The sequence below is a fragment of the Lates calcarifer genome, unplaced genomic scaffold, assembly GCF_001640805.2.
Source record: "Lates calcarifer isolate ASB-BC8 unplaced genomic scaffold, TLL_Latcal_v3 _unitig_4816_quiver_743, whole genome shotgun sequence".
NCBI classification, from domain to species: domain Eukaryota; kingdom Metazoa; phylum Chordata; class Actinopteri; family Centropomidae; genus Lates; species Lates calcarifer.
The window spans coordinates 127,175-152,741 of NW_026117125.1; the positions used below are offsets into that span (position 1 = coordinate 127,175).

The following is a 25,567-nucleotide window of genomic DNA, read 5'->3' on the forward strand; positions in this document are numbered from 1 at the left end:
TTTCTTGTCGGTCATTGTAGCCAGTCTCTCTTTAGAACCTATAACTAATATTTCAGTTTTAACAAGGCTGAGCTATAATAAATTGCAACATCCAGGTATTAATATCTAAAATACATGAACAAAGAGCATCAGTTGGTCCCGTGTCTTCAGGAGACACAGTCATAAAGCGGTGTATCATCAGCATATGGTAGACTGTTCCTGCACATATAAAATAACAACTTGCAACTTCCGTTGCAACATTTTTGGATTTTTGTAGTTAATATTTTTACCTGGTTATTCATTAATACAGCTACATAGCAACTTATGTTATATTTAGTATAGCTAACATGTTAGCAAACAAAGCTGCTGACGCAAACAACATATCTTCCCACAAAAGAGGTGTTCATGTCCACCTGATGAATTTAAGTCCAATATTCACTCCCTATTTAAAAATGATTGGCCTTTGAAAGACTGTTGTACCCTTGATCTGTAATGTAGACTTTTCACATATTCTCATTTAACATATCTGTTTTGTAAGTCAAGGTCACATTGTGATGTAGATGAAAACCACTTCAGCACTCAGACTCAGAGCCCAACAGAATTAATGACCACTCGTGGCTGCAGAGGGCGCTGCTGCTCAGCAAAGTTATATTTGATTAATATGATCTGCACGTCAATGATAAAAAACACTGTTTTATAATATTATGTCGTAGGCAGGATTCAACTCACTGTTAATATGATGGTCTTTGTGTTTAAGAGGAAGTGGACAGACCTGACATTTACATTATTAATGATTTACAGAGCAATGCCACTCTCAGTCCAACAGCTGCACTCAAAATCATCACACACACACACACACACACACACACACACACACACATACAAACACACACACACCTAACCTTATCTTACCGCCTTCTAGAGTGAGATTACTTTATTTGTGGACTGGCTTTAAGTCGCTCACCACGCTATGAATTAACCAAAGCTCTGGTGCACATTACAGGTAGGTGAGCACATTTATATGATTCTCATTATTATGGTTATTTTTTGTGTTTCCTCATAAGTTTTAATTTTAAAGAATCATCATGTTCAGTTTCTACAACAGAAGCCTTTGTGTTGATCCTCTCTCACCCACTGCAGTTTTTTCATTCATCTTTATATCACTAGTGTTTGAAATGTAATGCTAATGGAAAATTTCCATTTGTCTGAGCTGCAAACTTTAGACAGCAGTGGGTTTACATGTTAGTAAATTAAAACTGGAACTAAGCTGCTGAATGACATTGGTCTGTGGATCAGGAAAGATAAGATCTGTAGCACAAGGTCATTGTGAGAGGTTTTATTAAGGTGCATCATGAATGTTTCTTCTTTATCGGAGTGAGAAGAATCTTTCATCTTTATGTCTGATCCTTCTGTGTTTTATTCTTTCATCAGATTGTTTCAGTATCCTGTCTAGGCATACATAAAAACATAAAGTCCTCGGCTCGACTGGTGGTATTCTGTATGTATCCACAGCTTTGATGTGTGTAAATAGATGTTGTTCACACATGATGTAAAAATAATAAGTGACATAGTAGAAATTGTTCATAGTTAAATGAATGGCTTAATATGCTGGGCTACCTTCCTAACAATCACTGAACAACATTATTGTGTCTAATTAATCAGTGATACATGGCTAAGCTATTAACCATTGCTAATAAGTTAAGATTTCTATAAACATACTGTTTTGTGTTTCAGATGATTTGGTTCTGTAAAAATGTCCTTCTGTTGACTTTCTTCTTCTATCTGGGTCTGTCCTTGGTGCGTATATATGGAGATGAGATAACCAGTGAGTCACTCATTCAATTTTACTTCTTCCTTAATCCCTCAGTTTTAATCCAGATGTTCAACTGTTTTTCAGTAACAGTGGGAAAATGCTGTGAATCTACACTAAATCTGAATCAAAACATATGCAAATATAGATACAGTATTTAGCATACTGGGATATGTCAATGAGCTTGACTTGCTGTTCTGTGTTTTATCATATCAGATATCATCATCATGTGTCTGTCAAAGTATGCTTCAGTAACTGTCGGAGTCAGTGCTGGAATTCCCATTCTTATTTATGGATTGGCATATCAGGAACGTAAGTTGCAAATTACTTTAATAATCACCTCTCTCTGAATACCAAGAGACTTTTTGTCATTACAATGTAAAATCTGAAACATTAAGTATTTGTAGGCTTTTAATGTGAAGTAACTCCTTGAAGTGAGTTGTTGCAATGACAGATTTAGAGCTGTGGAAATCAACTGGAATTTCATGTAAGTTAAAATAATTTTTAATCAAATAACCTTTTCTCTCTTATCTTGAAAGAAAGGAAAGGAAAGAAAAGCAAGGATTTGGAAGAACGAATGCAAAATCTCAAGGAAGAATTAAACAACGAAGAGAAAAGCCTTGAAGATGTGAAAAAAGAAATTATTAACTTGAAAAACTTGGCATTCTGTATTATCACGAGGATACTGGAGAATCAGGGAGAGCAGGTCAATCTGGAGCTGACAGACTTACAGCCAGAGATAGAGAAGATCAGGGAGAAACTTCAGTCAGTGGAGAGTGAAATAACAGAGTGTGAGAAAAGAAATGACATCGACAGAAAAGGAGAACTCTTGAAAGAAAAACAAAGGCTGTTAAATGAACTGTGGAGGCCAGAGAGAAAGAAGGAACAACTGGAGAGACTGCAGCTGAACACAAAGAAACTGCTGCAGGATGTAGGGCCAGAGGATTTAATAAAGATGACAATAGAGATGAAAGAGATGTTAGAGAATGACATTCAGCAGCTGAAGAAACAACTGGAGGAGAAAAAGAAAGAGTGGGAAGTGAAGCAGCAGTCCTGCTGTCGTATCTGTTAAAGTTAACCATCATCTTTGCAGCAGGAAGCACAGCTTTAATCAGCATCACATTAATGACAGAATGTGGTTCAAATTCTTAAGTAACTCATAAATTAAACATCAATCAAAACATCTCAGAGTTTCAGATGTAAAAACATCATGAGGACTGTGTGGGTGTGGTCTGATCAGATCTAACTGACGGTGACCTTTAATCCAACAGTCGACCAACCGTCACTGGAGTTTGATTCAAATATCGTCACATCCTGATTGGTGCTCATTAACACCTGACATCACCTTTTTCACACTGAGTGCTTCTGATTTTTTTACTTTTGTTAAGTTGTGATTTTGTTTCTTTTCACATTGTTGATTTGATTTTAATAGAATTCCTCTGATTTTTTTTTAAAAAGGAAAATAAATGATAGTGTAGTGAAAATGTAAAAGGAGTTACATGTTAAACAAGTAAATGTTATTGTAGGATTTTTGTGTTACCCAACATTACATGTTTGCTTGTTGAGTAAATTCTTTGGTATTTGGTGTCATAAAGCCCAGGGGCCAAAGGCAGCTTATGGTTATTCCATCAGTACACACACTAATACACAGTCAACAGAGATATGTACATGTATGTAACTGTACTGTAAACTTACCTGTGAAGTGGAGGGAGAGAACATCAGATGTTCAGTGTTCAGATTCTAGAACAAGGAGCAGGTGGAGAGACTGCAGGGCTGATCAGAGAAGTGGGAACAGGTGCAGGGATGAAACACTGGAGGGAAAAACACAAAGACAAGAAGCAAAACCATAACGGACACAACATTTCAATTTCAAAATAAAACAGGAAATGACACAAAGTCCAGGTAGTGTCACAGGTCAGAGGAAGGTCATGACGATTGGCTCAAATTCATATTTGTCTTTTTTTTTTTCATGGTGCATATTCTTAAATATATATGTCAACCTTTAACCTGCTGTTACTGTGTTTAAGCAGGTGAAACTGTCAGACCTGTCAGCGTAGATTTTATCATTACAGCCTGGGACTGTAGTAGAAACTGTTTGATGTGTTTTATATTTCTACACATGGTGCATGTAGTGTTAGTTTTTATGTTTGTGGTGTGTTCACTTACTGACCATATGGAGCCTGTTTATTTGATAAAAAAAACTGATGACACATGTGCTTCGTCATTACATTAGCAACCCATAAGGTTAACACACCCTGATCAGAGAGAGTCTGGATGGGCACATTACCCTCAGATGGAAGGTCATTGAATAGATGAAGGCCTGATGGACGGCTTAACCTGGATACCTGGAAAACACTATGTTAATATTTCACAGACGATTTGCAGATGATACTAATAAGAAAACACACAGAAATGCATTTACTGCCATAGTGAACAACACTGCACACACAAAGACTGCACTTTATTATGACTGGGTTCAAAGTACAACATGATTTTATCTGTGGACTTTGGTCGTCAGGCTTCGTTTATCAGAAGTAACTCGACACATTCAAACAGGTATGTTGAATGTGTGTCTGGAGATAGAGTTGTGTTAATGCTTAACAATCACGTTCAGACGTTCAAACCTGTTCAGATCCTGAGCTCATGTTTATCTTGATTTTTTAAAAGACAGAATAAAATGAAAGCTTTTTCCAGTCAAACTAATAAATCAGACAAACAAGTCTTCATGAAATACTGCTTGATTTACATGGAAGACCAGAAACATTCTGTTATTATAGAGTATATTTTATCATTCTGATTTAGAAACAGAAAAGTTTGGTTCTGGTTATTGTCTGAAATCACCAAAATCTGATTTCCTGCTTCAAACATTTAGAACTAATGAATGAAAATCCCTGTCAGTGTTTAACCATGGCTGCTCGCGTGTTTTTGACTCTTCTCATGACCTGGTTTGTCTTGACTTGTCATCTGTGCAAATTATTTTAAGACCTCAGCGTCTCAGCAGTTGTCAGCATCAAAACCAGAGAACAAAGACTAAACCCTGCATGTGTGACCTCACATAACCCACAGCGTCTTTACACAGAGATGCAGAGACACTGTGGTTAATCTGCACAGAGTTAAACAAACACTCTCACTGGCCACAGCAGATGCTTACCTCTGCAGATTATAGAGAAGTGATGTGGTTCACCTGAAATATCTGGTGACCCATCTTCGCCCCTGAGAAACATTTTCAAGATGCACAGCGGTCACAGCACAGCAGATCTACTTATAGAGCTCGGTGAAGCATCTCACAGTGTTCAATAAATCAGTCAAAAGTCATCTGTTAACTTTCTTTCTTTACACACAGCAAAAATAAGAGAAAGCACATTCTACCTTTCTTACTAATTCTCTTTGTCATTATACTGCAAACTGCTTTGACTGTAGGCCCATCATTACACATTCAAACCATGTTAAACAAATACATATTAGAATTTCTCAAATATGAAAACATTCATCAAACAACAATTAAATGAACCACGAGTGTAACACACACATGAATCATTTAGTTGTTGTTTCATTTATTTGGACGTCTTCTCAGTGTCTCTCCGTCCAGATGAGGCACCTGTGGAAATTGAGGTAGAAATGTTGTGAACATGTTGTGTTTATGTTGTTCACATGATGAAGATCAAAATACACATGATAAGATGTTATCAAACCTATCCTGTCTTTATCTAATGTGGTGACCTCCTGTTTCATCCCTAACCACTGAGTAAAGAACTTTTTTTTAAAATGGAAATAAGGCATCGCACCTGCAATTCCTCATCTGCCCACTAGATGTCATCCTATCTACCTGTAAGTCTTATTTCTCTAGTTAAATCTGCTTCACTGCATCAGTCTGTTGTCTGTATTTGGGTCCTCTCTGCCTGTGCGGTAGAAGTAACCTTCGTTTTTACAATTTATTTACACGTAGTTCATTATATTTTATCTTACCTCTGTTTCTCACAGTGACATTTTCTCAACACAAACACCAGCAGAACCACCCAAAACACAGTCCTGATGAGGAGGTAGAGGAAAACAGGAAGTTGATCAGAGCAAAGGGTCATAGCCTGATTTGGACACTCTGAAAACAAAAAAAGAAAATATTCATTAGAATATGATTGTATTAGACTTGATGTATCTTGATGTTCTTCTTTCGTCTCACCTCTGACAGTCAGTCTGCTCTCTGCTGATTCTCCAGCTCCAGAGATGCTGCACCTGTACAGTCCTTCATCAGATTTAGAAACACTGGGGATAGTTATGTTCCCAGTAGAGCTTCTCTCAAAAAAGAGGCTGTTTTTATAGAAATCAGCTGTGACGTTGGTGCTGATCTTGTTTACGCAGCGCAGAGTTACAGCTTCCCCCTCCATCACAGGAAGACCAGGACTCTCCAGGACCACAGGAACACCTGATCAGCATGTAATTAAAAAAAAAAGAAAAGTGATGGAACGTACAATAAGCAGGGAGCATCACAGTCTGTACAACATTTATTCAGTCTCACCTCTGACAGTCAGTCTGCTCTCTGCTGATTCTCCAGATCCAGAGATGCTGCACTTGTACAGTCCTTCATCAGATTTGGAGACACTGGGGATGATCAGGTCTCCTTTATAACCAGTCCCGATACGGAAGCTGTATCTGTAGAAATCAGCGATGTGGTTTATGGGAGTGTTTCTCTTTCTACAGCGAAGAGTCACAGATTCTCCCTCTGTCACTGGGTGGACTGGACTCTCCAGGATCACAGGACCAGCTGAGCAATGTGTGAAAAACATTTTAGTAACTCTGGTCAGGTTTTCAGTGAAAGAAGTACAGGTGAGTCAACTAAAATCAAAAAACCTCCTCACCTCTGACAGTCAGTCTGCTCTCTGCTGACTCTCCAGCTCCAGAGATGCTGCACCTGTACAGTCCTTCATCTGACCTGGAAACATTGTGGATGGTGATGTTTCCTGTTTCACTGCTCCTGATTAGGACATCGTCCTTATAGAAATCAGCTGTACGGTTGAATGAGGACATGCTGCTTCTGCAGAGCAGAGTCACATCATCTCCCTCCATCACAGGGAGGTCAGGACTCTCCAGGACCACAGGACCAGCTGAAGCACACATTCACAAAACCAACAGAAAACAAAATGTGACTTATAGTGTTGAAAAGAATTTAGAATAATGCAGTTCATTAACTTCTACTCACCAGCTTTCTGAGCAGAACAACTGTCCTGAACTAGAGCAAGCAGCCACAGCACTGGAGAAAAAAACAAGGTGGAGAGCAGACAGCTGTACATCTGCTACTGCCTCAACGATCAAGACTTCTTCACTTGAGGAAGAAGTCACATTGTTTTACTGTGTGTCTGTCCAAGTCCATCCCATCATGTTTTACATATTAAAAAATCAAATATTGCAATTTTCTGTTTTTCGCAAGAATTATTGTCTGAAGTGGTGTTAGCAGAGCGACATGTAAAACACCATCAATCCTACGACTAAAGCCAACGCTGTTCTTAACAGAGACTCAGTACTCACTCAGTCTGAAACAGAGAGCTGTGACCTCCATGTCGTCTTCCTGCTGACTAATCATCAGACTGAAGTACAGCTGAAGTGACTGAGAGCTGAGACCCTCCTCCTCTTAACCCCAGTCCTTCCTGTGATGCTTATTTCAGGAGCAGAGGTGACACTGATCTTACAGCTCTGTCATGATAGTTAACACCTCCTCGTCAGGCCCTTTATTTCTGCACAGCAAGCAAATGACCTAACTAACTGACATGTTGAAGCTGGAACTGAGTGTTAATACAGAGCTAAGTCGTCCTTTGGCTCGTTTTAATGTACTGCAGCTTCCTAAAATGTAAAATACTAACTCATTTATTTCTTAAACTGGCATTATTTTATTTGTCAAACTCTCATTTATTCAAGGTCCCACTCTGCCCCCTGCAGTGAATCATCAACCATCACACATGTAGATATTTCCTTTTACTGGCTGACATATTGATACATCAGTTACTGACTGTGTCTTTAACTGCAGAAGCGAAACACAATTTCTTCTCCTTGGAAGCTTCATGTGTCCAGAAGTAACAGAAGACGAGTGTTTCAGAGGGTTTAACTCTTTTAGGCTGAAATACAAACAGTGGCCTAGCCAGGCGATGGCTGCCTCGCTTGTTACCTGTAAACAGGGTGAAGCTAAAATTTATTAGACTGAAGTAAGGAAGTGAACCAAGGAACCAAACTCTGCAGAGCATTTAAGTAGAACCCACTAAAGGACTGACAACAGACAGAATATGAATAATTATAGCTCCATATCAAGAAAAACAAATTACTCCAAAAGTGCATACTGGCCTTCGTCTGGCCAATCCTGTGACGACTGTGACGATGCAGATAAGCGGGCAGCAGTGCCTCCACATCCAGAGATAATATAGACACAGTCAAACTATTGAACTGTCAGTTGGTGAAGAGCTGAAGGACTCTGAGAGACTACAACAGGTACGTGGCTCTGGATGAGTTGTCCTACTCTCTGCAGGATGTTAGAGTTTGTTGAACAAAGCTTGTTACTGAGCTGTGATCTGTTGCTTGTTACTGTTTGAGAGTGGATGTGTAATGTAACTAACAGAAAGTTGTTATATTCAGTTTAACTGTTCATGTGGTGTCTGCATTTTCCACCCAGCTCAAATGTTGAGTGAATTTAAAGTTGTTATTCACAGTGTTGTTGCTGAGGGCTGTAGAGTACAGCGGAGAGATCCTGAAGCTGCACCTCACCCTCAGGAAAATGAATTATTAACGTCAGACCCTCAGTTTTTAAACAAAGTGAAACCATGAAATTAATATATTTCTATCTACACTTACTCCTTTTTCCTCCAGCTCTGAATGTCTGTTTTTACCACCCTAATTAAGGCTTTTTCATTTTTCATATCTTATTCCCATTTGAATATTTTACACCTGATGTCCAGGATGTGAACTGAGGTATGGACCTGACTCTTCACTCAGTTCTGTCATCGCTGGTTTTCATCCCAGATTCCTGTTTTGACGGTAACTTCTGTGTAAAGGCTCATGTGGTCGTTTTTGTTTCATATTCAATATGAAAAGTAATGCTGTGACAATCACATGAGTACCTTGTGCTAATGACCCCTGATATATGTGTGTGTCTGCATGTAGAGCAGGGAAGTGACTAAGAGCAGTGTTTTTTTTAATGTCATGTCCAAGTAAAGATCGAAGAAAGACTGAGGAACTAAGGGAATTAAGGGTCACATGAACTTCCTCATTATATTGGTGAGATACAGGCAATAAGAACAGAAACAGACTTCAGTATCGTACACACTGAACCAGCTGAACATTTTTGCAGGTAGGAACTGATTATTACAAGAAAATCTTTATGATAATTGTACAGTTTAGGACATTGCACAGATTCTTACAGTTTCCTGTGATTCCCAAGATCCACATACACCTTATGGAAAGTAAAATCACCAAACTCTGCTTAAATAAATTCAAAAAGACTCCATTACTGTGGAAATGGTTCAGATTTTCATGTTTAAATACTTAAAAGAAGGTAAATCTGGAAAAGAAGCTGAACTACACGACTACAGCAGAGACGTAAACGTGTGACAGACAGCGTAAAAGGTTCATGGCTCTGTCTAATGACTGAAGACTCGTTTTAACTCTGATGACTAATGACTTGTTTCTGATAAATTAAAGCAGTCAATTAATTCTTTTTCTTTTTCTTTGTTAATTCTTGGGGAAGAAGACAGTGATGATGGTTCACCTGAATAATGAAATGGCCAACAGGCACTTTACACCAGCAGCCACTTTAATGTTCATCCTCCTTTTTCCAACACAATCTTCTCCAGGTAAAAACACAAGTAAAACTTCCATTTCTCTGCAAACTCTGCACATCTTTCTGTGAGGGCTAAACAGATCTGTGTCTCTCTCAGATCAGAGAGTGATTGGTCCACCTCAGCCAATAGCAGCAGTAGTTGGTGATGACATCACTTTGCCATGCCACCTGGAACCCGCTATGAGTGCTTCAGACAAGACTGTAGAGTGGACCAGATCTGGCCTGGAGCCCAGATTTGTTTATGTGTGGCGTGATGGTGTGGAGCTAGAGAGTAAGAAACATCCGTCCTACAGAGAGAGGACATCAGTGTCCATCAGTGGACTGGGTCATGGAGACATTTCACTCAAACTCTCCAGGGTGAAACTCTCTGATGAGGGGAAGTACATATGTCATGTTCCAAACCTGCCACAGTCTTTTGCTGAGCTTTTTGTTGGTGAGTGTCTTTTATGTTTAAGTATCAAGTACTGACAAGATATTGTAACTTTTTTCAAAATGTCTCCATTTTCATCACTTTCTCCTCTCTTCTATCACCAGGTTTTGTCTCTGTACCTGTCATATCAGGGATTAACATAAACAGCAGAGCAGTGGTGTTAGAGTGTGAGTCTAAAGGCTGGTATCCAGAGCCTGAGGTGTTGTGGCTGGACGGTGAGGGAAACCTCCTCTCTGCTGGACCTACAGAGACAGTCAGAGGTCCTGATGACCTCTATACTGTCAGCAGCAGAGTGACTGTGGAGAAGAGACACAGCAACAGCTTCACCTGTAGAGTCCAACAGAACAAAACCAACCACACCAGAGAGGCACACATTGACATTTCAGGTAAAGAACTGAAGTCAGTGCCAGCTCCTTCAGCATCTGTTTGACTTAGTGTCAGATCCTGAGCAGTTATGGGGATGAAAGGTGAAGTTTGAACGTTTGCCCTGAGGGTGGTGCTAGAGTAAAGGGCACGGCGTCTCTACAATCAGCCATTCATCACATGAATGTATTAAAAAAAACTGGATGCAGTGTTGCAAGATGGCTTCCCATTCATTCAAATGAAGGTTTCACATCACATGCATTTGTTAAAATGGGTGAGGTTTTACATAAAGGTCATGTTGTTCTGTGTTTTATCATTTCAGGTGATTTCAGTTCAGCTGTTTGTATCGGCCTGTGGCTCATCAGCATGGCTTTCATTTTGTGTAGTCTTACAGCTGCCTTTGTTTGGTGGAAATGGAAACACAGGTCAGAGGACAGAAGAAATGTAAGAGCTGTAGTTCCAATGCTGGATTGTGACTCGTCAACATTAAAATAAACTCACAGACTGGTGACGGAGGCGTGGAGATGCTGTGGTTGTTCTGTACAGACTTTGTCATGGTTAAATGTAGACACACATCAGAGGTGTTATATCTACAGTATGTATGCTTAAATAAAAGTGTCTGTGTGTGGTCTATAGAAGCTTCAGATGTCTTTATTTGACTTCTGCTCTTTCAATAGTCAGAGTACATGACTAATTCACAGATAGTAAAACATGCAATTCTATGAAATTCAAATATACATTATATACAATATATTCAAAATGAAAACAAGCATCATAAAGTAATAAAACAATAAAAAGCGCACTGACATGGCTCTAATCCTACATCATGTCCCAGTTAGGACAGTGTTTCTGCTGCTACAGAGCCCTTCAACCTCTTCTTATTTTCTGTGGCCACCACCATCGGTCACAGCTAAAATAAAACACTGAACAAGACAAAACTCTCACAGGCCTTTTGAAAATACATCCGTTGCCTGTTGAGCATCTCTGTGGTTTTCTGCGTGTGAAGTGATGTCTGATAACATCTCAACACTCGCGTTACACGAGCGTTTACACCCTGTGTGTGTTCACGTCACACTGGCACTGTGTAATCAGTTGTATTAGCATTGAAAACCAGTGATCACAAGAGAGTAAAAAATTAAATAAGTGCATTTGACTTAGATGGAAAGGTGAACAAACAGATCAAGCTGGATTCGTGTGAGAATGACCCCAGTTTTCCATAATGAAAGAGTCCTACCATCAACAGCAGCAGAGGCACCGACACAAGGATGAAGACAGAGCGAAAGAGGAGGAGGACGTGTACGGAGTGATCCGTGGACGCTGCTGCAAAGATAACACAGTGTATCACTGTAACATTGTGGACTCACAGTGAGTCTCTGAGGGTTTTTACTTTCAGGCGAACATCAACATTAACCAGTTTAACCCCAGTGTCAAATTTTAAACAACCATCATCTGCAAACCAGAAAGAACATAACTCCTCCTGGACTGGAAAAACATGGCAACTGATGGTAACTATGGTACATTTTGTGTATAACATTTGTTGTGTCTCACCTCTGACCGTCAGTCGGCTCTCTGCTGATTCTCCAGCTCCAGAGACGACAGACCCAACTGAAAAACACCATGTAGATATTTTCTGTCAGATACTAACATGACTGATGCCAACATGAACTGACTGCTGTGTATAAAAGATTGAATGTACCTGTGGGGTTTGGAACCACAGCTCTGATCATCAGTCGGCTCTCTGCTGATTCTCCAGCTCCAGAGATTTTACACTTGTAGAAGCCGTCATCAGACTTGGAAACATTTTGAATAGTCATGTTTCCTGTCGGGCTGGTCCCAATAAGGAGGCCATCTTTATAGAAATCAGCTGTGAGGTTGGAGGAAGGCTTCCTGCTTCTGCAGCGCAGAGTCACAGCTGCTCCCTCCATCACAGGAAGAACAGGACTCTCCAGGACCACATGACCTTCTGAACAACATCACAAAATGCTTACTCCAGGTAACATTTCTGATACTATATATTATTGTTCTATAGTTTAAATCTGTACAATAAACACACCAGAGACAGTGATGTTGACAGTGTTGCTTCTCCGTCCTCCTCCACCTTCACACCAGTATCCTCCACTGTCTGATTTAAGGGCATAGTCAATGGTGCAGGTCACTGTTGATGGCGCTGCACCATTCAAACATTTAGGAGTGATATCATTGACATTTCTGACTCTCCATCCTGCTGGGTCATTAAACCCCTGACAGGTAAAAGAGACTGATTCATATTGAAAGAGCTGCAGTCTGGATGGAACCATGTGAAAATCTGCATCTGAAACAAAGAAACAGAATGATGAATTCAATTAAAAACTCCTGAACACACACAGTTTGAAAATGACACACAACAGAAAGCCAGGTGCTTTCAGCTAGAAGAACCAATCATAAACGAGAACTACGACAAATTATTAGCACTTTTCTATTTAGAACTATATGCAGTAATGAAACCTGTTAATCCAGTAATTCAGGTGTCAGTGATCAAACACTGGGATCCTGCCGGTCTACATGAACCTGATTTCTGATGGAAAAAATCATGAAATTCTGTCTTACCACTTGTCTGAGCATTAATGTGGTGATTGTGTGCAGCCACAAACACCAGTACAATCAACACTGGGGGATAAAGGAAAACAACTGTACATCAGACAGTTATACTTTAACAGCTGAATTATTTTACCAGCTATAAAACTCTCATATTTTCTGCACAGTATAATTATTTCCAAATGTATTTTCCATTACATACAGTTTCCTGATAAATGGTGTATGAATATGAAGTTGACAGAGAGACAGACTCAGTACTCACTCAGTCTGAAGCAGAGAGCCGTGACCTCCATGTCGACTTGCTGCTGACTGACTGACTGACTGATTGACTCAGCATCAGAGCTACAGCTGAGGTGAAATGTAGATGAGAACGCTCTCTTCCTGTGTGGTTTATCTCTGAGGCAATATTAACTCACCAATACAAGAATATAGTATCAGTAAGGGCCTACGTGATACCATGCTTGTTGCCTCAAATCTTCTTTAAACCCTGTTTTTCTTGACCTCAGTGGAAAACAACATGGGGACACTCTGCACTCAGTTGGACTGGTTTACCTACAGCTGAAGGAGATAAGCTACAGCCATGTGAAAAAGACAGGACACCATCCTTACAGTCTCTGGTTCGAGCACTGGACCTGCACATGTGAAGTTTGCTCTGATGAGGACGCTAGATGAAAGGTCACTTCTTTATTTCCACTGGAGAATGATCATGCTCCGGAAACATTCAAATGTGTGTTCACCCTGACGACATGACCTACAACAGTTAATAACAGGCATCTCCCTGCAACTACGCAAAATATCTAAATACTAAAAAAAAGTTTAAAAAAGAATGACAGTGTCTAAGCTGTGGGTTGTGTTGCTGAGTTTATCCTCTGGGAGACCACATTTTACCACATTTTGTTTAAAATTCACTGAAATGACTTTACTGAGGTGCAGTTTGATATAAATGTCACATCATTCTGACTCCCATCATTTCTGCAAGTACAAAAAAAACATCGAACACTGGAGAGCTTATAATTCGTCTTGAAGCCACAAAGTGTTTGTGCAGTAGTGTAAAGACGCTGTGGTGCACAGGCTTCGTCATGGTGAAAGGCAAAGTCAGAGGGTTTTATATTCACAGACACTCGAGTTTGAATAAAAGCTGCTGCTTTATTTAACTTTTGAAAACCATGACAGTTCAACACAGTCCTGCTCACATGAAGACCTGCCAACACACCTTTGACCTTTGAACACCAAACTCTAATCACTTCTTTCTTAAATATTACACATAGAGGCATAAAAATCTTGATCAACCAAAACTTATCTTCATTATTTCTGACTGTTTCAGACGCTCTCGATAAAACTCTATAAACACTTTGTGGTTCAGCCTCTTGAACTGTTCTCGACCTCTTATTTCTCATGTCGTTAAGATGCGAGCAGCTAAAATTATTAACGGGATCTACAGCATTTAATTATATCTTGCAGACGAAGCTCAACGTACGTCTTTTAAAATAGGTCACACGTCTCTCTGCTCTGTCTGTGGTGACAGACTCGACTCTGAGGAGCAGAAAACACTTTGATTTTCACTCATTCGTTTCCTAATGAAGCTCAAGCACTTTAAAATCACAATGTGAGTAAAAGTTGCTGAAAATTCAGCTTAGAGTTTGTCTCTCAGGTTTTTCCTCTCTTCTGGTCGTGACCTTTGTTGCGTGTACCTCCGAGTTTCCCACAGTGAAGCAGACACACCAGCAGCAGCAGCAGAGCCACCATCACTACAGTGGACGCCGTCCTGACCAGGAGGAGGAGCTGGAGGAAGTGGTCTGAGAAGGGACAGGCCTCTCTGTGAAGAGCTGCTGAGACAACACCAACAATCCTGTTTAAAACTGCACTGACAACACGTCCCTGTCTACACAGCCAGAGCTGCCACTGAGCTACAGTCAGGTCAAAGTACTTCCTCAGCAGGTCTTTTATCAGCAGGTCTCAGGTGCTGCAGTTTGGATTGTATTCAGGTATAAAGAGGATTTCAGAGTGAGAGGAGGTGAGTACAGAAGCAAGCAACTGCTTTATATCTGGAATCTGAACATCTAAAATGTCTGCATGAGTCTCTCACTGTCTGACCATTAATAACAGCTGGTTACAGCTATGTTGTAGTATTTAGATCAGCTGATCTGCTCTGCAGCAGCTAAGACTCTGGTTCACTCTAAATGAACTGAATGAATCAGTGAATGAATAAATGCTTTAAAGTGCCTTTACTGAAAGGTGGATTTGCTTGTTGTCACAGCAGAGTTATGGCTGGTTTACATCAGTCTGAGTTTGGTTCTGAGCCATCATCATGCAAATCAGTTCATGACAGTTCATTTAGGCAAATCATTAACTGCACCTCTCAGAGTGTAACTGTGACCATCTGGAGACAAAGACAGAGAGATGATCAGACTGTAAGTACAGTTCTACACCTTATGTTCTTCAGGCTCTGATTCAATATGAAATCACATGATGGAGATTATATTAACATCTGTATAGAAAGAACCAGATGTAATCTGTCATATGTTTATTATCATATAATGGCTGATATAATAGAAGAGTTATGAGGAATCATATTGGAACAGATTAATGGATGAAGGAGTACAGTTGACTGAAGTTGAGGTGTGTTGACTTGGACTCCAGTCAGACCAGAGTCATGAATCTGACAACTTTACATTTTGATAAAGTCATAACAGACTTCAGCTCCAGGAACTGTACCTTGGATCTTGGACTGTAGCTCTATTAAATGAATTTTCCTTGATGGCAGATTTCAGTGCATCAGTAAATATCATTTTTGTTGAGTGGGCATCTTTCAGCCAGCGCTCCCACAGAACAAAAAGATGACGAGTAGGTTTTTTTATTTCACCAGCACAGGAACCTGAGGACCCGTATTTCTGATCAGGAAGACAGAATGCAGGTGTGAGACGCTTCAAAAAGAAAACCAGTTAAGACGTGATACAACCTGAAGCCTCTCTGTTGTACTCCCTTATTTTATCTTTCCATTAGTGTGACACACACACACACACACACACACACACACACACACGTGTACTTTTGTCAGTTTTGGGGGAATTACATGGATTAATCTCCTGGAGAACTCTCCCCTCACACACCCTGGTTAGACAGACAGACAGACAGACAGACAGACAGTGTTTCTAATCCCAACATCAGTCACAGAAATGATAGAATTTTTTCTGGTTGTTGTTTGAAAGTAATGAATATATTTCTAAAAACATCCATTATGTCTGTACTGTAAAGTTTACTTATCATTTGTTGTGTGGCTCATAAAGACTTGTTAGGACTAGAAACAAAACTTTTAGGACCTGGACTTCAGTCTGGACTTGAGCTGGGACCTAACTGAGCTGGGAAGTAACTGCTTTATATTTGATACCTGAACATCTGAAATGTGAATGTGTCCTTTACTGAGTGTTGATGTCAGATTCATTTGGTTACATTTCCTTTTGTTTTGCATTTTATTCTATGAGAAAACCTGAGGTCAGTAAAGAATGTGTTTATTGATTTTTCATCATCATGTTTTTCAGTTTTCTGACGTGTTAGGTGTTTCACCTGAACGATGGAGCGTGAATCACGGTTCATCACCTTCAGAGGTTTGGTTCTCCAAACTGTGACCATCCTCGTGGCCCTTCATTCCTCTACAGGTAAATTGTTACAGTTAAAGTTATGACAGAATTACACCTGTTTTCAGTCTGGATCTATTGTCAGTGTCTCACCATCTGTTATTTACTAACCTCATGTCAATGAGGTTATATTTAGCAAACACTAGGAGCCAAAGAGACTCCTTATTTAAACACAGAACCCTGAAAAAGGCACATTAGATACGTTTAATTTGATATAACCTGTATAGTAGCACATACAGATAGAAGAACCTGTGTTACTGAGTTTGAGCTGACAACAACTAAACAATACTAACCGTTTAAGCTCATGGAGAAATGATAAGCTCAGAACATGCAGGTGTGAAGAGTCATGGTAGAGTTACAACGATCACTGGTTTTGTTTGTTTAGTTTACTCTTGTTGGTTCAGTTTCATTGGAGAGTGGGTGTTGGGTCTGTATTTGCATAGAATATGTTAAATCTGAGGAATCTTACACTTAAACATAGTGATGATATGATGTATTATCAGGATAGTGACATATTCATTAACCATACGCACAGGTCTTTATTAAATTCTCTACTTAATATTCAAATAATCAGTACCTGTTAATGACTCCTCAGTTACTGTAAATCTTAACTTCATTTTACTGTAAACCTGTATGTCATATGTTTTTTCTGTTTCTCAAGTAACATGTAGAAGGTTGCCTTCCATTAAACTCTGTTCCCATAACAAGATGACAGGAACATCACAAAAGTCTTTATATGATAGATGATAAATCTCTGCAATATATGTGCATGGGCTTAAAGGTAATGCAACGATATGCATGGATTTAATCTGAACCTACTGTCTGAAACTCTCTCCTATTCCATCGTCAGGTTCTGTCTCCTCACCTGTCGTCACAATGAGCAGCTCCACCCTCGGAGCAGTGGTGTTAGAGTGTGAGTCTAAAGGCTGGTATCCAGAGCCTGAGGTGTTGTGGCTGGACGGTGAGGGAAACCTCCTCTCTGCTGGACCTACAGAGACAGTCAGAGGTCCTGATGACCTCTATACTGTCAGCAGCAGAGTGACTGTGGAGAAGACAGACGACAACATCTTCACCTGTAGAGTCCAACAGAACAAAACCAACCAGACCACAGAGACAGAGATTCATGTTCCAGGTAGACACTGTTTCTAAATTTAGAATATCATCACTTTAATTAAAAAGCTGAGACCTGCTTATGTTTAAATTCGATTTTGTTTTGTCTCTTATGATTTCAGATGATTCCTTTACAACACCTTCGAGTTCCAGTTCACCTGCTTCCATCTTCGTTGGTTTGCTTTTTGGCATCATCATATCTGTTCCTGCAGCCGTCTTTGTGTCTACATGCATACGAAACAAGATCAGTATGTCAATAATATGATATATAATTACATTTAACTATTATACACACTCTATATTAAAACATGACCTTAATATTTTCTACTGTCATATTATTGTATTATTAATTTCTACACTTGCATTATATCATTACCAGTGCACACTTCATCATGACTTGTAATATAATATGTAATATATTACAGTGATAATAATATTTTACTGCTTGTGTTTTTACACAGAGGCCGAACGACCCGGGAACCAGGAATGAGGAGAAGCAGAAACTTAAGTTTGACTGAACCTTAACAGTTTGTGTATTGTGATCATGAGTCTGTGTAATCCAATCACAATGCTACAAAAGTGTGTGTGACTTGACTTAAAGGCAGAGAGTCTTAAAGTTTGCAGTAAGAGGGCTGTTCTCAGACCTATAGGCCTCCAGCTGAAGGGATGCCAAAGAGTGCAGAAACAGAGACTGATCACATACACAGCACAATCAGAGTCAAAGGTCTCTTTTGTAGCATTTTGATAGGATTAAACTGTGCTGTCAGAATGTAAAACTTGAAGATCACAATACACAAATATCTTGTTCCAAGCATCAATAGGAGTGTGTGTCTGCACAGTCTTAGCTGTACTGTATAGAACTGTACTGTATTTACAGCAGGGGGCAGTGGGGGACTTGTTATTTGTGTTAATTATATCAGTTTGTTTTCTATGTTAATCTACATCCTCACTAAAAATCATTTTATGTTAATTAATAATTTAATCTTTTAAGTTTAGCACTTTCAGTCAAAACATGTGGTAGCTATAGACTCTACATGTCTATAGTAGAGACTGCACTTGCACTTACATGAAGTCTAAAAGTGTCTACCAATTGTGACTGAAGAAACATGTCAGCAGCTGACTGTGAACAGAGCAGACAGAACAACGTGTGGTTCATCTCTTATAATAAACTGACTCTGATCTCAGAGACAGACACTGACTGTTACTCACAGGCAGACAGAAGTTAACAGACTGAAAAATCCAAGATACCATCACCAGTGTCTCTAATTTATATAAAAACATACTAAATGAAATCAGACAACTTTTATTGTGAACACAAACACAGAGTTAACAGACCATGTAAAACATGTAACTGACAGGTTAAGACACCTTTTAACAGTCAACAACCTTTTGTCCAACAGCAGAGTTATTTATTTAGGTTACTGCTTTATTCTCTCTTTATCATACGTCTTCACTACATTCATTGCAGCTTTCCTTTGCTATTACTTTTCAGAATAGCAACCAGAAAGTCTGTAAGTAGGCTAATTCAAATAGAAGATGCTGTACCTGACTGGATGAGGTTGTAAAACATACTAACATCAACTGTGACTGTTTAATGTTGTTTAAATGTACAGCTTTGTTGTAGATTTTACACATGGAAGGATGGAAAACGTTTACTGTGCAGTGGATGATTTAATATTTGATTAAACTGTGTATTAAAGAAAAGTTTATTTAACAAACTCAGAGATGATGTTACAACACTGTGTGTGGTTGTTTTCATTGCTTCCTCTTCATTCTGGTGTCTCTGTAATGCATGTTTATGAATAATAATAATAATTATAGCACCGCAGCACAACAGAGATAATGGCCCACAGCAGGATGTAGTAAGGATGAGGGAAAAAAACCCCTCTGCGAGGTGCTGGAAAAAATCAAAGAGACGTCAGGAAGTAGTTCCTTAAGTCATAAATCATAAATCTGTTCATCATGGAATCATTCTGACCCTACTGGCCTAAATGTACTTATTGCAACTTTATTTAGGACTTTGTTTTCAACTCTAATTCTACTAAAACTAACATTTATTTCCATTAACTACCTATAATGTTGTTCAAATTGATTTGGTCGTCTGTCCAAAAGACTGAATGTACCTGTGGGGTTTGGAGCCACAGCTCTGATCATCAGTTGGCTCTCTGCTGACTCTCCAGCTCCAGAGATTTTACACTTGTAGAAGCCGTCATCAGACTTGGAAACATTTTGAATAGTCATGTTTCCTGACATGACGTGAGGAAAGACTGCGTCTGAGAGAACGATCGAAATCATCATCACTCAAACAAAATCTAATCTATTATTATTTCTGTAGGCATCATTATTAACCATCATTATTAACCATCATTATTAAACATCATTATTAACCATCATTATTAACCATCATTATTAAACATGTGTTACTCGCCTCTTTTCAGAGCACAGCTGTGCAGACTGTGTTCATCCAGCAGCAGCAACACATTCAACACTGGACAGACAGAGACAGAGATGTTCATCAGACATACAGCAGATGTATATACAACTATATCATAGATTTGTTATATAATGATCAATATCAAGGGACAGAAATAATTCAGATGTTCTTGGATATTGATTGATATCATAAAATAAAAACAAACAAACAAACAAACCAACCATCCATTATTCCATGATTACACATGCTGTTGTGGTTTGCCCCTCCCCTCTTCATTAGCTCAGGCTACATCAGCACTTCCCTCTCAGAGAGCAGTTATACAGTCATACAGCTGCTCTCTGAAAGGTTCAGCTCAGGTTCTCTGGAAGCTCTAACAGCAGGTCTTTTATCAGCAGGTCTCAGGTGCTGCAGTTTGGATTGTATTCAGGTACAAAGAGGATTTCAGAGTGAGAGGAGGTGAGTACAGAAGCAAGCAACTGCTTTATATCTGGAATCTGAACATCTAAAATGTCTGCATGAGTCTTTCACTGTCTGACCATTAATAACAGCTGGTTACAGCTATGTTGTAGTATTTAGATCAGCTGATCTGCTCTGCAGCAGCTAAGACTCTGGTTCACTCTAAATGAACTGAATGAATCAGTGAATGAATAAATGATTGGTGAAAAGCTTTAAAGTGCCTTTACTGAAAGGTGGATTTGCTTGTTGTCACAGCAGAGTTATGGCTGGTTTACATCAGTCTGAGTTTGGTTCTGAGCCATCATCATGCAAATCAGTTCATGACAGTTCATTTAGGCAAATCATTAACTGCACCTCTCAGAGTGTAACTGTGACCATCTGGAGACAAAGACAGAGAGATGATCAGACTGTAAGTACAGTTCTACATCTTATGTTCTTCAGGCTCTGATTCAATATGAAATCACATGATGGAGATTATATTAACATCTGTATAGAAAGAACCAGATGTAATCTGTCATATGTTTATTATCATATAATGGCTGATATAATAGAAGAGTTATGAGGAATCATATTGGAACAGATTAATGGATGAAGGAGTACAGTTGACTGAAGTTGAGGTGTGTTGACTTGGACTCCAGTCAGACCAGAGTCATGAATCTGACAACTTTACATTTTGATAAAGTCATAACAGACTTCAGCTCCAGGAACTGTACCTTGGATCTTGGACTGTAGCTCTATTAAATGAATTTTCCTTGATGGCAGATTTCAGTGCATCAGTAAATATCATTTTTGTTGAGTGGGCATCTTTCAGCCAGCGCTCCCACAGAACAAAAAGATGACGAGTAGGTTTTTTTATTTCACCAGCACAGGAACCTGAGGACCCGTATTTCTGATCAGGAAGACAGAATGCAGGTGTGAGACGCTTCAAAAAGAAAACCAGTTAAGACGTGATACAACTTGAAGCCTCTCTGCTGTACTCCCTTATTTTATCTTTCCATTAGTGTGACACACACACACACACACACACACACACACACACACGTGTACTTTTGTCAGTTTTGGGGGAATTACATGGATTAATCTCCTGGAGAACTCTCCCCTCACACACCCTGGTTAGACAGACAGACAGACAGACAGACAGACAGTGTTTCTAATCCCAACATCAGTCACAGAAATGATAGAATTTTTTCTCATTGTTGTTTGAAAGTAATAAATGGTAAATGGACTGTACTTATATAGCGCTTTTCTAGTCTTTTCGACCACTCAAAGCGCTTCAGACTACAGATCACATTCACCCCATTCACACACACATTCATACAGCACATGTTCTATTGAAGAGTGCTTTTCTAATACATACACACACACATTCGCACACCAATGTGACACACATCGGAGGCAATTTGGGGTTCAGTATCTTGCCCAAGGATACTTCGGCATGCAGACTGGAGGAGCCGGGAATCGAACCACCGACCTTGTGGTGGAGCGACTGCTCTACCTCCTGAGCCACAGCCGCCCCATAATAAATATATTTCTAAAAACATCCATTATGTCTGTACTGTAAAGTTTACTTCAAGAATCAAGACCTGAGACTCACTGTACAATAACTTACAAAACAATGTACGTCACAGCCTGTGCTGATGCACCAAGTGATGAAAACAGACCGAACCAGATCAACTACAAATTGCCCATTGTGTAGTAAAAATAACAAAACAGTAAACTGCTCGTGGGAAGATGAGGTTCAGTGATTGAACCAAGTCTCTGACAGTAACAGCAGAGCTGTGAGGTGAAGGATTAAACTTTACCAGCAGGTCTCAGCTTCTGCAGTTTGGATTGGTTTCCTACTTTGAGAAAGGTTTCGGCCAGATGAATAAATCTAAAAGGATATTATTAAAGAACAAAGAGTGAGTACAGAAGGAAGTAACTGCTTTATATTTGATACCTGAACATCTGAAATGTGAATGTGTCCTTTACTGTCTGAGTGTTGATGTCAGATTCATTTGGTTACATTTACTTCCTGTGTTTTAAACAGTGATTTTCTTTTCTTTAGTGTTTTTCAGTTTTCTGAGCTGTGAGATGTTTCACCTGATCGATGGAGCGTGAACTATGGTTCAGAGTTCTGATTTTTCACACTGTGACCATCCTCATTATGCTTTACTCCTCAGCAGGTAAATTCATAAAGTTATCTTTAATGTTATCAGTCCTACTGATAGCCCTGTGGTAAATACCAGTTTGGTGAAATCATTGTGATTCATTTTATATGATAAGTTGGTGTGATAGTGGAATATATTTTTTAGATTTTGTTTTCAGCCTGGATCTATTGTCAGTGTCTCACCATCTGTTAAATACTAACCTGAGGGGAGAGGGTCATTCAATGAGATCATTTGATCACCTGGTAACAGGTGAATAAACAGTGGCAGCTGCTCATTTAGCAAACACTAGGAGCCAAAGAGACTCTTTATTTAAACACAAAACCCTGAAAAATTAGACATTAGATAGAATTAGATATGTTTAATTTGATATAACCTGTATGGTAGCACCTAACAGCTAAACAATACTAACCTTTTAATCTCATGGGAAAAACCTGATAAGATCAGAACATGCAGGTGTGAAGAGTGATGGTAGAGTTACAACAATCACTGAACAGGTTTTGTTTGTTTAGTTTACTCTTGTTGGTTCAGTTTCATTGGAGAGTGGGTGTTGGGTCTGTATTTTCATAGAATATGTTAAATCTGAGGAATCTTACACTTAAACATAGTGATGATATGATGTATTATCAGGATAGTGACATATTCATTAACCATACGCACAGGTCTTGTGATTATCATTGTACATTCTCTACTTAATACTCAAATAATTCACAGTTTAATCACACTAATGTTTTTCACCTTGTAGGAAATTTGGATCTGACTTGTTCACATCAGCCAATCATAGCTCTGGCTGGTGATGATGTCATTCTACCATGTCACCTTGAACCTGTCACCAGTGCAGCTTCCTGGACAGTGGAGTGGACCAAACCAGGTCTGGACCCAGAGTTTGTCCATGTTCACGAAGATGGACGACTGTTGCATGAGATTCAAAATCCATCTTATTATTATCGAACAAGACTGTTTGTGGATGAACTGGAACATGGAAACGTCTCCATGAAAATCTTCGAAGTGAAACTGTCTGATGAAGGAACATACAGATGTTCCCTTCCCGTGGTACAAGAGGAAGTTTTTGTCCAACTCATTGTTGGTAAGTTGGTTCAAAACAGTGAGAGTCTGAGGAAGTCAGTGAACTACCTCTTTAGAAACAATACCATTTTCAAAAAGCACATAAATCACCCACTGTTCTATGGCTGTGACATGGAACCTGAACACTTCAGTTTCTCAGGCAATCATACCAATCTGATACAGTAAGCAACTAGCTTAGCAACTGAAGACAGATAGTATATGTCATTCTGCAATAAGCAAAATGCAACCAGAACCAGCGTTCCTCTTGTAACATATATTATGAATGTGAAAGAAGCGTTGTACCAACAGCAGGCCCAGAGGCCAGTAAATGTATAACAGGGTAATAAAGAATCAAGCTGCCATTAAACACAAAGAGGAGAACAGGTCGACACCGTCACAGTCCCTGTTGAAATAACACACTTTGTGCTGATCGCACATAAATAATGATGCAGGTTTCAAACAAAAAAAACTTTGCAAGTGCTTTATGTTATAGAAAAATATGTGAGTCCACTGTTTTTGTCATTGTCAGGTTCTGTCTCCTCACCTGTCGTGAACATGACCAGCTCCACCCTCGGAGCAGTGGTGTTAGAGTGTAAATCTAAAGGCTGGTATCCAGAGCCTGAGGTGTTGTGGCTGGACGGTGAGGGAAACCTCCTCTCTGCTGGACCTACAGAGACAGTCAGAGGTCCTGATGACCTCTATACTGTCAGCAGCAGAGTGACTGTGGAGAAGAGACACAGCAACAGCTTCACCTGTAGAGTCCAACAGAACAAAACCAACCAGACCAGAGAGACACACATACATGTTCCAGGTAGACACTGTTTCTAAATTTAGAATATCATCACTTTAATTAAAAAGCTGAGACCTGCTTATGTTTAAATTCTATTTTGTTTTGTCTCTTATGATTTCAGATGATTCCTTTACGACACCTTCGAGTTCCAGTTCACCTGCTTCCATCTTCGTTGGTTCAGTTGTTGGCATCATATCTATTGCTGTAGCTGTCTTTGCTGTGTGGAAATGCATACGAAAAAAGATCAGTACGTCAATAATATGATATATAATTACATTTAACTACTATACTGACACTTAATTAAAACCTTAATAATATTTTATACTGTCACACTACTGTGTTATTACATTTTTATTAGTCTACATTAACACCACACTGTTATATTTCCTGTTTCTGTTTTTACAGAGACTGAAACAAACCAAGGAGCCAGTGATGCATCAGGGAAAAGAGAAAACCAATCTAACAGCTCTGAAGACCAGCCTCTCACTGAAGGAGGAGAAGAGACGGAGCAGACCAGGACACAAAATAAGAGTTCACATGCAGAGTCTGGACCTGGGAGAGATGAAGAGGAAAGGCAAACTCGGGACTCAGTTTCCAGTAGAGGAAGAAATAGAAACAGAGCAGCTAATGGCAGAGGGAAAAGTAAAACATGATCCAGGCAAGAAAGACATAAAAACTTTACATGAAGAGGAAAAGAAAAGACACGGACATCCTGTGACACTGACAGGAAAATGAGTGAGGAATCAGGAGGAGCAAACACTGACTGAACAGTTTGGATGTATTTTATAGTTTGTTATTTATTTAGTTTTGTCCTTTTGTATTTCTGATCATCTGCAGGTCAGACTCTTCAGTGTGGCAAAAAGTGCAGGAGTTTTGTGTTTGTACCAGGTTTTGATTTTGTGTATTAAAGTTCAGGTGTTTGATTAGTGTTGTGTTGTGAGGGTGTTGTTACATACAG

The 25,567-nt window shown here is 39.3% G+C and overlaps 4 protein-coding genes and 1 long non-coding RNA gene across 14 annotated transcripts; 3 read left to right on the forward strand and 2 right to left on the reverse strand.

Annotated features, from left to right (window-relative positions):
- Nucleotides 1–844: 844 nt before the first annotated feature.
- On the forward strand, nucleotides 845–3,999 carry LOC108902369 (chromosome partition protein Smc). Of its 3 annotated transcripts, none has more exons than XR_007811024.1 (5): nucleotides 845–982; nucleotides 1,411–1,477; nucleotides 1,714–1,804; nucleotides 2,006–2,101; nucleotides 2,333–3,999. XR_007811024.1 is itself a non-coding variant. In XM_051068539.1 (5 exons), exons 3-5 carry the CDS (start codon nucleotides 1,714–1,716, stop codon nucleotides 2,859–2,861), a joined length of 720 nt encoding a protein of 239 aa, XP_050924496.1. In that variant the 5' UTR covers nucleotides 845–982; nucleotides 1,411–1,477; the 3' UTR covers nucleotides 2,862–3,999. The 3 variants fall into 3 exon arrangements, 1 of the variants encoding a protein (XP_050924496.1); XR_001964050.2 differs by having other exon boundaries at nucleotides 2,338–3,999; XM_051068539.1 differs by having other exon boundaries at nucleotides 2,329–3,999.
- A 296-nt stretch (nucleotides 4,000–4,295) lies between these two features.
- On the reverse strand, nucleotides 4,296–7,123 carry LOC108902358 (low affinity immunoglobulin gamma Fc region receptor III). The gene is made up of 6 exons (XM_018704213.2): nucleotides 6,984–7,123; nucleotides 6,643–6,888; nucleotides 6,303–6,548; nucleotides 5,967–6,209; nucleotides 5,756–5,885; nucleotides 4,296–5,387 (listed from the first exon to the last, which is right to left on the reverse strand). The coding sequence occupies exons 1-6, from the start codon at nucleotides 7,072–7,074 to the stop codon at nucleotides 5,360–5,362; spliced, it is 984 nt and encodes a 327-aa protein (XP_018559729.2). The 5' UTR covers nucleotides 7,075–7,123; the 3' UTR covers nucleotides 4,296–5,359.
- A 1,097-nt stretch (nucleotides 7,124–8,220) lies between these two features.
- LOC127140537 (butyrophilin subfamily 1 member A1) lies at nucleotides 8,221–11,021 on the forward strand. Of its 2 annotated transcripts, XM_051068536.1 has the most exons (6): nucleotides 8,221–8,260; nucleotides 8,725–8,803; nucleotides 9,516–9,618; nucleotides 9,703–10,038; nucleotides 10,140–10,421; nucleotides 10,721–11,021. In XM_051068536.1, the coding sequence occupies exons 3-6, from the start codon at nucleotides 9,522–9,524 to the stop codon at nucleotides 10,891–10,893; spliced, it is 888 nt and encodes a 295-aa protein (XP_050924493.1). In that variant the 5' UTR covers nucleotides 8,221–8,260; nucleotides 8,725–8,803; nucleotides 9,516–9,521; the 3' UTR covers nucleotides 10,894–11,021. The 2 variants fall into 2 exon arrangements, with proteins under 2 accessions (XP_050924493.1, XP_050924494.1); XM_051068537.1 differs by lacking the exons at nucleotides 8,221–8,260; nucleotides 8,725–8,803 and adding an exon at nucleotides 8,972–9,116.
- LOC127140539 (uncharacterized) lies at nucleotides 10,139–17,740 on the reverse strand. Its single transcript, XR_007811028.1, has 2 exons — nucleotides 17,681–17,740; nucleotides 10,139–10,362 (listed from the first exon to the last, which is right to left on the reverse strand). It is a non-coding gene; the product is annotated as an uncharacterized LOC127140539 (long non-coding RNA).
- Nucleotides 14,693–25,536, forward strand: LOC108902368 (butyrophilin subfamily 1 member A1). 7 transcript variants are annotated; one of them, XM_051068528.1, is made up of 6 exons: nucleotides 14,794–14,986; nucleotides 22,655–22,772; nucleotides 23,500–23,841; nucleotides 24,349–24,630; nucleotides 24,731–24,856; nucleotides 25,015–25,536. In XM_051068528.1, the coding sequence occupies exons 2-6, from the start codon at nucleotides 22,697–22,699 to the stop codon at nucleotides 25,260–25,262; spliced, it is 1,074 nt and encodes a 357-aa protein (XP_050924485.1). In that variant the 5' UTR covers nucleotides 14,794–14,986; nucleotides 22,655–22,696; the 3' UTR covers nucleotides 25,263–25,536. The 7 variants fall into 7 exon arrangements, with proteins under 7 accessions (XP_018559743.1, XP_018559741.1, XP_050924485.1 ...); XM_051068527.1 differs by lacking the exon at nucleotides 14,794–14,986 and adding an exon at nucleotides 20,466–20,607; XM_051068529.1 differs by lacking the exon at nucleotides 14,794–14,986 and adding an exon at nucleotides 20,472–20,607 and having other exon boundaries at nucleotides 22,665–22,772.
- The last annotated feature ends 31 nt before the right edge of the window (nucleotides 25,537–25,567 follow it).

What these genes read in the sequence shown, in the direction of transcription:
- LOC108902369 (XM_051068539.1), top strand. Translation starts at nt 1,714, where the DNA reads ATGATTTGGTTCTGTAAAAATGTCCTTCTGTTGACTTTCTTCTTCTAT. An exon ending in ATATGGAGATGAGATAACCA is followed by an intron (nt 1,805 to 2,005) that starts GTGAGTCACTCA and finishes TTATCATATCAG; the next exon opens with ATATCATCATCATGTGTCTG. An exon ending in TGGATTGGCATATCAGGAAC is followed by an intron (nt 2,102 to 2,328) that starts GTAAGTTGCAAA and finishes TTATCTTGAAAG; the next exon opens with AAAGGAAAGGAAAGAAAAGC.
- LOC108902358 (XM_018704213.2), bottom strand. Translation starts at nt 7,074, where the DNA reads ATGTACAGCTGTCTGCTCTCCACCTTGTTTTTTTCTCCAGTGCTGTGG. An exon ending in TTGTTCTGCTCAGAAAGCTG is followed by an intron (nt 6,889 to 6,983) that starts GTGAGTAGAAGT and finishes TGTGTGCTTCAG; the next exon opens with CTGGTCCTGTGGTCCTGGAG. An exon ending in GAGCAGACTGACTGTCAGAG is followed by an intron (nt 6,549 to 6,642) that starts GTGAGGAGGTTT and finishes CACATTGCTCAG; the next exon opens with CTGGTCCTGTGATCCTGGAG.
- LOC127140537 (XM_051068536.1), top strand. Translation starts at nt 9,522, where the DNA reads ATGATGGTTCACCTGAATAATGAAATGGCCAACAGGCACTTTACACCA. An exon ending in TCCAACACAATCTTCTCCAG is followed by an intron (nt 9,619 to 9,702) that starts GTAAAAACACAA and finishes TGTCTCTCTCAG; the next exon opens with ATCAGAGAGTGATTGGTCCA. An exon ending in TTTTGCTGAGCTTTTTGTTG is followed by an intron (nt 10,039 to 10,139) that starts GTGAGTGTCTTT and finishes TTCTATCACCAG; the next exon opens with GTTTTGTCTCTGTACCTGTC.
- LOC108902368 (XM_051068528.1), top strand. Translation starts at nt 22,697, where the DNA reads ATGGAGCGTGAACTATGGTTCAGAGTTCTGATTTTTCACACTGTGACC. An exon ending in TTTTGTCCAACTCATTGTTG is followed by an intron (nt 23,842 to 24,348) that starts GTAAGTTGGTTC and finishes TGTCATTGTCAG; the next exon opens with GTTCTGTCTCCTCACCTGTC. An exon ending in GACACACATACATGTTCCAG is followed by an intron (nt 24,631 to 24,730) that starts GTAGACACTGTT and finishes TTATGATTTCAG; the next exon opens with ATGATTCCTTTACGACACCT.